General features: G+C 47.4%; 1 protein-coding gene across 2 annotated transcripts in view; it reads right to left on the bottom strand.

Moving 5' to 3' along the window:
• Positions 1-4,012: 4,012 nt before the first annotated feature.
• The window catches only part of DCPS (decapping enzyme, scavenger), a 66,771-nt gene continuing 57,951 nt past the window's right edge, over positions 4,013-12,832 (bottom strand). Inside the window, exons 5-6 of one of the 2 annotated variants that reach the window (XM_079955218.1) lie at positions 11,458-11,568; positions 4,013-4,440 (exon numbers count right to left, since the gene is read on the bottom strand). In XM_079955218.1, the coding sequence (XP_079811344.1) occupies positions 4,174-4,440; positions 11,458-11,568 (378 nt within the window). In that variant the 3' untranslated portion in view covers positions 4,013-4,173. Of the gene's footprint in view, positions 4,441-8,326; positions 8,997-11,457; positions 11,569-12,832 lie in introns of those variants that run through there. The other variant, XM_079955219.1, reaches the window with a different exon arrangement.

Here is a 12,832-nt window from a genome sequence, read left to right on the forward strand (position 1 = left end):
TGGGCCAAAGGCACGCCCCCGAGCGGTGACCCGGGGGAGCTCCTAGTCGACGTGCCTCTGCAGGAGACTCCCCTGATAAAGTGTTAACCCTTCCCCGTGTCTCCAGCAAATGGGCTGGAGCCGGATAGTCGATAGGACCAATGCCTAAGCCAATGCCTCTCATTCCTGAATTCAATAAAGTTGTGGCCTAATTCACCCAATTAACCTTAAATTATGGTGTCTCGTGTCTTTATTTATCCTGGTGGGGGGCGGGAACTCGCCACGCAAGCCCTTCTGTGGTTTCCAGCAACTGATATTCAGAAACATTGCTGTGTCCAGCTGTGCAGGAAGAGCAATAAGCATCATGCCTAGTGGCCACTGATAGCCCTCTCCTCTATGAGTTCTCCGCCTTGACAGCAGGGATGGGGAATGTGTGGCCCTCCAGATGTTGTTGGACTTCAACTCCCAGCAGGCATAGGCAACAAAGTGCATGGACAAGGATGATGAGAGTTGAAGTCCAACAACCCGTGGAGAGCCACAGGTTGGCCACTCCCGGCCTACAGAAGGGAGCTGGGCTTGCTGAGATGCTTGCAGGTAAACATGCAGAGAGGGTGGGACTCCGTGCATATTTCTGCACCAGCTCTATCAGTTGTGCTATGTAGGACAGCGATAATCGAGCTTACATGCTGTGTGTCCAAATGGATTTTTGCTTGGCTGCCAAGTCTAGTCACAAGCTGGGAATTCTAGGAAAAAGGCAGCAGCTTGCTTCATCCGCCATTCTGCAGGCGCTGCCAATTACACACAGACAAAGAGAGATTTTGTTTCTTGTGGGTTATATATATATATATATATATATATATATATATATATATATATATATTTAAAGCCAACCTCATGATTTCAAAAGTCCCTGCATTTCTGAGTATCTGGACACCCTGAGTTTTACTTATGTGTTCAAATCATCAGTCACACCCCACAGAAAACTCGTAGCATCCCCCTTTGTTTTGTTTTTTTTAACAAGCTGCTCCTTCAAGCTCCGTTTTGTATACACCTTTCACAATGGAAGAAAAGCTCGTGATCCTCTCTGGGCCACTGCAAACTGCAGGTGCACACAGGGGGAAGGTGGCATCCTGATTTTAATCAGGGTCATGGCGAGGGGCAAATGTTTAAAGGCCCCACTCCCTTACTCTCTGCTCCCAATCCAGACTGAGCCCAACCCTACCAGCTGGTTTGTGAATGAATGAAAAATCAACGACACATAACCAAGCCTATGTGTAAACAATACGAATGTCACATCTAGACAGGTCTTCAGTCACTGTGCTAAGCATCTCATCTTTAGGATCATTTGCAGTGTTTTGCAAACTTGTGTCTCCAGCTGTTTTTGGACTACAACTCCAATCATCCTTAGCTAGCAGGACCATTGGTCAGAGATTATGGGAATGCGGGTGGTGCTGTGGGTTAAACCACAGAGCCTAGGACTTGCCGATCAGAAGGTTGGCGGTTCGAATCCCCGCAACAGGGTGAGCTCCCATTGCTCGGTCCCTGCTCCTGCCAATCTAGCAGTTCGAAAGCATGCCAAAAAGTGCAAGTAGATAAATAGGTACCGCTCCGGCGGGAAGGTAAACAGCGTTTCCGTGCACTGCTCTGGTTCGCCGGAAGCGGCTTAGTCATGCTGGCCACATAACCCAGAAGCTGTACGCTGGCTCCCTCGGCCAATAAAGCAAGATGAGCGCCACAACCCCAGTTGGCCACAAATGGACCTAATGGTCGGGGTCCCTTTACCTTTTTATGGGAACTGTACTCCAGAAGCAGCTGGAGACAGAAGTTTGGGAAACACTGATTTGGTGCTTGTGCAAGAACCTTTGGCCCTCCAGATGTTGCTGAACTACTATTTCCATCATACCTGCTGGGACTGATCAGATCTGCAGTTCAGCAACATCTGGAAGGCCAAAGGTTCCTCGCACTTGATTTTCTGGCTCTTAATGTAGAGGAAAGTCAGCGGGAGTGTCTTTCCTTTGAGGGAGTTATTTACCCATTGCAGCTCTTGTTGAGTTGCAGTGATAAACCCAGAGCTGTGACGGGAAACCTCCTCTGAAGATGAGCAAGTTCAGCTGTGTGCCTCTGCACTGTAGGACCAAATGAATGATCTAACTGCACACAACAGAAATCATTGCACACACCCTGCCACCCAGGAGAGGTTCACTGGAAGGAAGGAAGGAAGGAAGGCTGGAGCAGTCAAGCATGTAGACAGGCAGTGGGGTGGCTTCCCAGGAGAATGGGAGCCTTTAATTATTTAATTAAGCACTTTATCTATGGCCTGGAGTTGACAGACTCAGCAAAGTTCTGCCGAAATCCGAGGCACCAGATGCTAATTTCTACTCCCCTCCCCTCCAACTCTTGCCACACAACACATCCTGTTTCTTCTTCCCCTAGCAACAGGCAGTATTCCCAGCCCCCCTCCCTGAAAACCCTATATAGTTCTGCCCTCAAAACACTTCAGTGAGCATGCTCAGTTGCGACAGAACACTCTGTTTTGGGATGGAAAACTAGAAAGGGCCAGGAGGCCTCACCCTGGACTGTGTTTGCTTGGTTCCAGCCTCCCTCTGTCCGTCCTTCTGGCATTCTTCTGGCGGGGGGGGGGGGCAAGGTGCCCCCTCCCTACATATTTTATTCAAGTTGGCACCACTGCCATGTATGTTTACTTGGAATTATGATTGTGTGCAGCAGGGCTTAAGGTAAAGGTAAAGGGACCCCTGACCATTAGGTCCCGTCGTGACCGACTCTGGGGTTGTGGCGCTCATCTCGCTTTACTGGCCGAGGGAGCTGGCGTACAGCTTCCAGGTCATGTGGCCAGCATGACAAAGCTGCTTCTGGCGAACCAGAGCAGCACACAGAAACGCCTTCCCGCCAGAGCGGTACCTATTTATCTACTTGCACTTTGACATGCTTTCAAACTGCTAGGTTGGCAAGAGCTGGGACTGAGCAATGGGAGCTCACCCAATCACGGGGATTCGAACCGCCGACCTTCTGATCGGCAAGTCCCACAGCGCCACCCGCGTCCCTGCAACAGGGCTTACTCCCATTTAATGTGTATATATAAGATTGCAGCCTTAAGGAATTTTAATTGTAGGAGGACCAGATTGCAATGTTAATGATGCAGCATTTGGGATTATGGGAGGAAGGAACACAATGTATATATGGAAATACTGTATACTGAATCAGACCCATGAACCACTGAGATCACTACTATACATCCGGACTGGTTGTAGCTCTCTAGGGCAAAGCAACCTTTTTGGGCTCCCATGGGTCAACTTTGACAGGTGGGCGGGAAATTCCACCTGACAATCACATGGTGTCATTATGACATCTGGATTTTCCTAAGTGTCTGACTGTTACCTGGCTGTCGGGTGTTTGGTAACCACAGCATGAGGGGTGTTGTCAGCCTCATGCTTAGTACTTACTCTGGGAAGAGTCTAGGGACCAAAACATGGGCAGGATTTTAAAAAAAACTCTTGCAATGTAGTGAGCACTATGGTAAAAATTGAGTTTTAAGAGAATATTTTACAATGCTGTTGGAAAAGAATATCTTGGGAAATCACGGAGGGAAGTCCTGGGATTCAGAGAATCCTATGTGTAGAACAGAGGTCAGCAAACTTTTCCAGCAGGGGGCCGGTCCACTGTCCCTCAGACCTTGTGGGGGGGCCAGACTATATTTTGAAGGGAAAAAATGAACAAATTCCTATGCCCCACAAAGAACCCAGAGATGCATTTTAAATAAAAGGACACATTCTACTCATGTAAAAACACGCTGATTCCCAGACCGTCTGTGGGCTGGATTTAGAAGGCGATTGGGCCGGATCCAGCCCCTGGACCTTAGTTTGCCTACCCATGGTGTAGAATGTCTAAGATTTATGTGTGATAATTGTTAAAAGCACACACACACACACCAAACATTAGGACACCAGATTGGGGAGAAGTCTTTTAGCTAGGGGTGCCAAAGCATGCTCCCAAAAGGAAAAAAAAAGTCAATGCATCCAGAACATACCCATTTATTGACAGGAAGGAAATGCTCCAACAGCAACACGAAATATAACCTCCAATCTTACAAAACCATAAACAAAATGTCTTAAAAAAGCAATATAAAATGATCTCTATGAAACGTATGTACACTTAGTTCAACGGTCTTTTGAGAGTTTAGACGCGACCAGCTTCCTGGAATTTCTTCAGCAGGGGTTCATCTGTCCGGAGGGCGAAGGTTAGGGTGCATTTCTGATAGTACTGGGAGTCACACTCCAGGTGGTCTATCACATCCGAGAGGAGGTGGGCTCGCTCCACGGTGCATCCAGGAGCGTCGTAGCCGAGGGCAGTGAAATGCACATGGAGGTGGAAGTAGGAGGGCTGGTAGTGCAGGTAAACTCGCAGCTGAGCCCCACCAATGCCAAAGCGCTTCACTATGGCTTCCTGGAGGGAGGGGAAAAAATGCTTGAAACCAGCAAGAGCCAACCTTTTCTGCAACCGCACCACAAATCATGTCAACATTATGAGATGCTCGTCTGCATTTCACACACCAGTCCAAATACTTTCAAAAGTGGCCATTACATCAGCACAAAACAGAAGAGTAAAAAGTGGCCTCAGTAAAGACTCTGGCCCCAGGAAACCTGTTGAGCTAAAAGTCCAGGGCAAATGAAAGCAGACTCAGCTTGGCGCTTAAAGGTAAAGGTAAAGGGACCCCTGGCCATTAGGTCCAGTCATGACCGACTCTGGGGTTGCGGCGCTCATCTCGCTTTATTGGCCGAGGGAGCCGGCGTACAGCTTCTGGGGCATGTGGCCAGCATGACTAATCCGCTTCTGGCGAACCAGAGCAGCGCACGGAAACACCGTTTACCTTCCCGCCGGAGCGGTACCTATTTATCTACTTGCACTTTGATGTGCTTTCGAACTGCTAGGTTGGCAGGAGCAGGGACCGAGCAACAGGAGCTCACCTCATCGATGGGAATCGAACTGCCAACCTTCTGATCGGCAAGTCCTAAGCTCTGTGGTTTAACCCAAAGCGCCACCCGCATCCCAGCCTGGCAGTTAGAAGACATCTAACTTCAGCCTCTGGCCACACCCATCACAGGTGTATGGCCTGCAGCAGGTTGCCCAAAAGGGATTGCGGTCCTTGTGCTGAAATGTTTCCCACCCCTGGTGCATCACTTTGGCAGGAACAAGAGACAGAGCCCTTTTGGTGGTGGCCCCAGATGTAGGGAATGCTCTTCTTAGGAAGGCAACCAGATGTTGGGGGGAACACTCCCAGACATTGCCAGACTCCAACTCCCACAATCCCTCACCTGGGCCACACTGGCTGGGGCTGTGGGAGAGCCACAGGTCCCTTTTCCTTGATCTAGATCCTTTCCCCATACCTGGTATTGTATGTGCAGGTTGCATTTTATGTGTGAGGAAGTTTCACACACACAAACTCACTCATTGTCTCCCTGATACTCAGTAGCCGTACGAAGCAGAAAACCCCCCGCAACAGACTCGTCACGTGGGGCTCCTTCTGTTCTGCTCATCTGTTTTAATTCTTATTTCCCTTTGGCTACCTCAATAACAAGGCCCACTGGGTTGAGAGCATGGTGGGTGGAAAAGATGAATTGCTGGCATCTTTCCCTAAACAGGGACCTTGCTTGGCTTTTATTGCGTTCCATTCCAACTTTTATCACACTGGAGGGTTTGGCGAGTTACAGGCTCCCATTACCGGAAAGTGTAATCAAAGCTATAAACAGAGGCACTGAACTTGTCAGATCCCCTTCAGAAACACCAGGGCTCTTATTTTGCTTGAGAATGCAAGCGAGCCTTGGCCCAGTCTCAGACTTCATCTCCTGGGAACTGTGTTGCAATTCTAGTCCGAATTCTTCCTGGGGGTAAAGATGGGGGTGGGAGGAGAATTACTATCCACATTGGTTTTGCTTCCCTGACCCTAACTATGCATTTTACTTGGAGGTAAATCCTACCGAATTCAAGAAGGGAATCGATTCACACCACTTGACCCCACCCCCAAAAAAGGTTAGAGGCGACACAATGGGGCAGGGAACACAAATAGCTCAGTGCACAGCAAAGGCCATCAAGCAAAAACCATTTTTGTCTGCCTCCAAGCGGAGGCAGCGTATGTCAGCTGACCCCTACGAAAACTCGATTTGAAGCTATCTTAGTTACCCCCTTGGAAAAGATCAGGAAAAAGAGGGAGGGAAAGTGAGAGAAAAGCAGCGCATTCCAAAATAAACACTCCATGGACGATCTCATTGGTTCTGGGAGGGGCAAACTCTGCTCCAGCTGAGGATCCCAATTCCAGCTTATTCCCCCAGAATGAGCCAAAGAGGAACTGCGTCTTTTTCGCTCTACAGCCAGATAACCCTGACACCATCTTATTATTATTATTATTATTATTATTATTATTATTATTATTATTATTATTATATTTTATACCCCGCCCATCTGGCTGGGTTTCCCCAGGCACTCTGGGCGGCTCCAAATCGAATATTTAAAAAAATACAGCATTAGACATTAATAACTTCCCTAAACAGGGCTGCCTTCAGATGGCTTCTAAAAGTCAGATAATTGTTTATTTCTTTGACATCTGATGGTAGGGCGTTCCACAGGGTGGGCACCACTACCAAGAAGGCCCTCTGCCTGGTTCCCTGTAACCTCACTTCTTGCAATGAGGGAACTATCAGAAGGCCCTTGGCGCTGGATCTCAGTGTCCAGGCTGAACGATGGGGGTGGAGACGCTCCTTCATGTAGCGTTCTGTAAAGTAAAAACCTTTTTTCTTTTTTTTCTTTTTGAGGGGTTTGTGTGTCATGAAACCATCACTCTGTGAGAAAACCTATATATGTAAAGGATGTATAAATAAAACCTTGGCTTTACAGTGAGACGATAGGAACAGACATATAAAGGAGGCAGTTTTCTGCACACAGGGATCACTAGAAATAGCCTAAGGGTGTGGGGCGGGGGGGGGGCAAAGGTGCTGTCAAACTGGCCAACAGAGCATAAAAATAAATACAGTAATGGTGTGACTTAAGGCTACAACCCTCTGCTTACTTGCAGCCAATAACTCCCACTTTTACATGTAAATTAATTTGTTTGGCACATACCCTTTATGCCCCATAGATTAATTTATGTGTAAAAGTGGAAAGGAGTGGCTGAAAGTCTCCAGCACACAAAGGACTGTGGGGAAGGAAGGAAGGAGGCAGAGAGGAGTTTGCACCTCTGCTACTTAGCTAGGTACATCTCTGGAAGGAAGCCTGCCTTTTATGTAAAGAACTCTCCTATGTACAAAGCCTCTCCTAGCATGACAGTCTAGGGTAACTGCTATCATGAAAGATAATTCCTTGAATGGGACATCAGTTCTCTGATTTGCCTTGGAGATTTTCCTCTATGACAACAACCTACAAGAAACTGATCATGTTGCTCTATTCCTGGGATGCAGAACCTGCCCTGTCGACGTTTCAACTTTGCATAGAAATGTTGTAAAGTAGAGCTCCTGCATCTCTTAGCATTTTGGTCCCACGCTCCACCCCAGCATACACAGCGAGAAGTCTTGTTCAGATGGAACTCTGCTCATATCCTGAGACTATGTGTGCTTTTTGGCTTTGCCCTGAACAATGATAGTTTTTTAAAAAAAATCCTCAAGAAATCAGGATAGCTCAAGCTAAGTATTTGTGAGAGGAGGGTATTTTCCTCTCTCTGCCAATATGCATAATGGAGTGTCCCCAGAATTAGTCCCCAGAACGTTTGCCACATCTCATGCAAGTAAGTACGTCCATGCCCTTGTTCAGATATTAATTAACTCTAGGAAAGTTATAATCTAGCAGGCACCTTTTCCCAGAAATTGTATTAAGCCTGGGGCACCTCAAATCAGCTGGCTGGGAGCTCAGATTTTTCCGGGGACTCTTGTGATTGAGCTACCACCGTACGGTGGGAAGGTTTCATTGATACAGCTGTAACAACTCTGTGCTTGATTTAACACAGTTTTCGTTTGCACTCAGCAAACTTGTCCTCAACAAGATCACCTTCTATGTCAGACCCATCAGGAAGTTGCTTTCCTATAACCCACTGTGTTCAGCCTTTCCCCACTGAGGCTCTTTCAAGCTCCACATCTCTGTCCAATTTAGCTTTGCAGAACACTCAAGAGGCTGCTCTATGCTACTCTGTTCCAAGATTCTCTGACCCTGTGGATTACTGCCAGAGGTCTGTCTTCAGATTTAGTTGGATCCCTACCCTTGCCTCCTCTCCTGGGTCTCTCAGTGATGTTTGTTGTTTCTCTGGAGCCAGTGAGGACCCTTGGGGGAAGCACAAACCAACATTGTCCCATAAAGAAACTTTTTTCTACGCTGAAACTACGTAAGCGAAGTTCCAAGGAACCCAGAGTGGATCTGGATGTGGCTAGGAGAAGCAAAGATGCTGGCATGAAGGAAGCCTGATGGCTTGTTGGATTTCATGGCAGGAAGCAGAAACAGACTGACCTGGCTCTGTTTAACTCCACTATCACCCAAATCAACAATTTAGCCATTGTTAGGACCCAGTCATAGGTGATGGTGAAAAAATGTGAAAAATGGAAGAATAAAGGCTATTTTTGGTTGCACTGGTTCCAAGTTGCTACCTACTGTTTATACAAAGGCAGTCCCCTCCCACCCTGGATAGAATATTTAAAAGAAAGTGAAAAGCTCATACAATTTTCAGCTGTGTGCCTCTACTACTGGCTGAACAGGAAGCTAAGCAGGAAGACGGAAAAGAGGTTTTCCCACTTGTACACAGGACAAAAAGGGGATGGGTACATGTTAAAGCTTCCATTTTTGTTCACACAGATCTCTTCAAAGTATTTTAGAAACAAGTCTACAGATGCAACCTAGGGAAGGTAGACACTGAAAGTAGTACGGTTGCAAGTGGAAGAAACTTATCTTATTCCGCCTTCCTGTTTAGTTACGTGCCTGAATCCCTGGGATTTCATTGGTACTTTGGAGCGCCTTGTGGTCAGGTTCTGAAGGAGGAAGCAGGTCTCAATCAGGGTCTCCAGTAAACCATCTTCAGCTCCTTGCCTCCTGTACCACCAGTGCTCTAGCCCCTCAGCGGACCCTTCTGTTCCAGCCTGAACACTGTCAACTGACCTCACAGGCCAAGGGGGACACATACTTGTGGCTGACTGTTTCAGAAGAGCACAGTGCCCCTACCAACCCTTGTTGAACATCTTCTATATTCATGGAAATAACCAGAAGACCTTATCAATGATATGCTGCTAAAATGCACCATTAGCTAGGAAAAACCTCTGGTTTCTGAAGCGATTACGGTAAGTGATGCATGTGTCAATCCAAAGCACAGATGAAAGGTGGGTGAAAAAGAGGGTGGGTCTCCTGCAGCTTTAATAGTTGTGTGCAAGAGAGAATTAAAATTAAAGGGGCAGGAGCTCTGTCCTGCTTTTCACCTGCCCACCCTACACACTAGGTGGGCAGAGAAGGGATAGTTTTTGCAAAGCTGATCTACGCAGCTCAATTCTATACCCATGTTTCCTTCAATGCAAGCCTCAGAGCTTGCTCCTGAGTTCAATGTGCACAGGACTGCGGTCTCTCCCAGCCTTTAAGCCAATTCCTCCAGAATTTCCATGTGGGTGCCAGCTGTTCGGCACAGTGCCACTCAATTCTGAAGAGTTCTGCGCAACATCTGGCCCCAGAGAGACACATTTCATTTTGTCAGTTTTGTCTGGCAGCAGGCAATTCATCACTAGGGAGAAATAATTGTCCCCAGAAGACTAAGAAGTGGTGGCAGAGGGAAAGGAAATGGGGAGGCAGAAGAGGGGGAAGGGCGGACCATAGGCAGGAGAAGCAGTAGATCCATACCATGGTATAGAAACTGCTGGGTCTGAAATATTCAAAATAAATTGTGAAGAGTAAGCATGAATTCTTCTGGATTGCCAGCTGAGATGCTGACATGGGCAAATACCTCAAAAAAATCACAGGAAATGAGTAAGCAGCTAAAGAGGAACAGAGAGCCTTTCAGATGCCACCCCCCAACCCCCAAATTTCCTCTTGCTTCTGGTGCCAGTAAAGTTGATGTGCGTATCACACATGTATGCTGGGGGATGGGGATCAGCTATAATCCTTTTTACAACTTTTGGCCCCTCAAATGCGGGTGGTGGTAAGATATGCTTTCTAGCCCCAAAGAGGGAGAAACAAATTTTCAAAAGCAAAACCTTAAAGAAAAGTTCAAGGTTAGAACTGTTGTGAAGGGTGGAAGAGAAGAGAAGATGTAAGGAACAAAGCTATGCTGTACCAAGTTAGGTCCATCTAAGCTCAACGCTGTCTACAAAAACTGGAAGCGGTTCTCCAGAGTATCGGGCAAAGACCTCTCCCATCCTTATCTACAGATTCAATCTTGGATCTCCTGCATTCAAAGAAAGTGCTCTACCACTGAGTTGGGCCCTTCCCCAACTAGCACGCAGGTATTCGCTACCTGTGTGTTTGTGATTACTTACGTTGCGTGCAATTAGATCATTCATTTGGTCCTACAATGGGGAGACACATACCACCCGCTCGTCTTCAGAGGAGGCTTCCCGTCACGGCTCTGGATTCATAACTGCAACCTACCTAGGGCTGCAGTGGGGAACCTCCTCTGAGGGCAGGCAGGCACTCTTGCTGTTCATCTCTGCATTTGGAGCCAATCAGGTAGGGGGGAACTTTGGTCCTCCGAATGTTGCTGAACTACAACTCCCACCATTCATGGCCACTGGGTATACTTGCTGGGGCTGATGGGAGTTGCAGTTCAGCAACATCTGGAAGCGCCATGGTTCCCCAGACCTGGTCTACATGAATTCTTCTTCTTCCTGAATACCCCCGTGTGCTCAAGCAGTACAGTGATGACTTACATGGCCTTTTAAAGTAGTGTAATAAAAACATTTTTTCAAGCTGTAGTGGGGGTCCAGTATCATACTAATGATGTGTGGAAAGCAGGACTTGGTCACCACAACACCATCATCTCAACTGCCACCAAGGTGGCCAGCTTCAGCTTTCTGTTTAACAGCAATTTGATCTACAGCTGTGAGCTCCATGCCACAAAATATTGTTTCTTCCTGTTTTGTTTTGTTTTCTACATCAGGCCACTGTTAAATGCAAAGTAGTAGGTTAGGGTTCCCCCTCTTTCATCTCCTTCATCAGTTGGCAACTCTATTATCCATTAATTTGGGGGAGCAGGGATTGCAGTTCCCCACAATGAAACAGAGCTGGTAATTTGGGGGGGGGGGAAACACCCTGTGACTAAAATGTGACCTTGAGGAACAGCACCTGGATTGCCACAACTGGCTGCTTATTTCGTATACAAGTGCAAAGGTGTGCGAGAGAAAGAGAAAGCAAGCAGACAGTCAACAACGAACGAGGAAGCTGGCGTGAGTTCGGCTAATGCAGAACCAGGAAAGGGGGGGGGGTCAATTAAAAAGAGATGAGGAGGCTCACCTTCCCTTCTCGTGAGATGTTCCTCAGCAAAGGCAGGTGTTCAGCAGTAAGATCCCTGAGTGACTTGATTCCCCGGCAGTGGCAGATAGCAATTAAGTATAAATCATCTACCTGTAGAGACAGAATAGACGGCAGAGCTTAGATACGCCGAGAAAAGATTATTAACTTCTGCCAAAGCAAATCATGAATTCCAGGCACCCAAATAAAGACGCAAGGCAGAGGCCACCTACCTTTTCGGACCCACAAACACATTTACAAACCAGAGCACGTTTATTGGGAACCACACAGCAACTGCAACCAAGCACACACTTTCACCTACAAGTAGCCAATATGGTGCCTTCCGGATGTTGTGGAATACAACTCCCACCAGCCTCAGCCAGTATGGCCTATAGCCGTGCATGATGGAAGTTGCAGTCCAAAGCATCTGGACAGCTACCTCTGCCGTAACCTATTCTACTGGCTACAAGAGAACGCCTCTTTCGAACACTCTGGGTGCCAAGGAAGGCCTTGGTGGCAGGGAAGGCCCAGCTGACCATAGCCCTTGGAAGGCTCAGCGTTACTAAGAAAGGGTCCTTTGGCAGCACGTGCATGTGCCCCTTCACCTGAAAGGGATAAAGATACCCTGAAGGCAGGGTCAATGACAGCTAAGACAGCGGCTCCCAATGGGTGATGGTTGGCTGTTGAATGTATGCATAAGTGTCTGCATGCAGACATACATTAAACACTCACAGCAGCAGCAGCAGCAACAGCAATAATAGAAACCACCTTGTTAGGAAGACAGACTGGTTTTCTAGACACGACACACAGGGTTGTATCAAATGTTAGTCATACGAAGACGCACTGAAGCTAACGGACGTGACTAATTTAGGTCCATGAATTTTAATGGGTCTATTTTGAATAGAACTTAAGCAGAACCCACTAACTAACCCAGCAGGCTAGCAGAAGCAGGCCCAGGGGCTCCTGCTAGTGCAATGGGGCTTCTCCTGCTCTCCTCCAAATCTGCTCTGGAGGGTCAGGAAAACCCACAGAACAGTGGATGGGGGAAGAAGGAAAGGAGGATTGTTCTGTCTGGCAAGCAGAAATAAAGGAAGTGCCATGCTGAATTCCTACTATTATGTTTTTTTATGGATGAGCACTTAATTCTGTAATACCATAGCAGTTTTACCATAGGATCTGCTGTTTGCGCTAAACAGGCCTTGGCAGATTGTGGAGGGGTCCCTTGGTGGCATTTGCAATAAAAGTCGGAGAGGCATCTTTGGGGTTGTGTGAGTTGCGGCAGGTGGCACGAGCAAACATCCCTTTTCCTGGGTAATGCTGCCTTCCTGGATGATAAAGGCAGAGCTTGTTCCCCAGGTATTTTCTAGCAAGATCTCCA

This window comes from Podarcis cretensis (assembly GCF_951804945.1).
Source record: "Podarcis cretensis genome assembly, chromosome: 15".
Classification (NCBI taxonomy): Eukaryota; Metazoa; Chordata; class Lepidosauria; order Squamata; family Lacertidae; genus Podarcis; species Podarcis cretensis.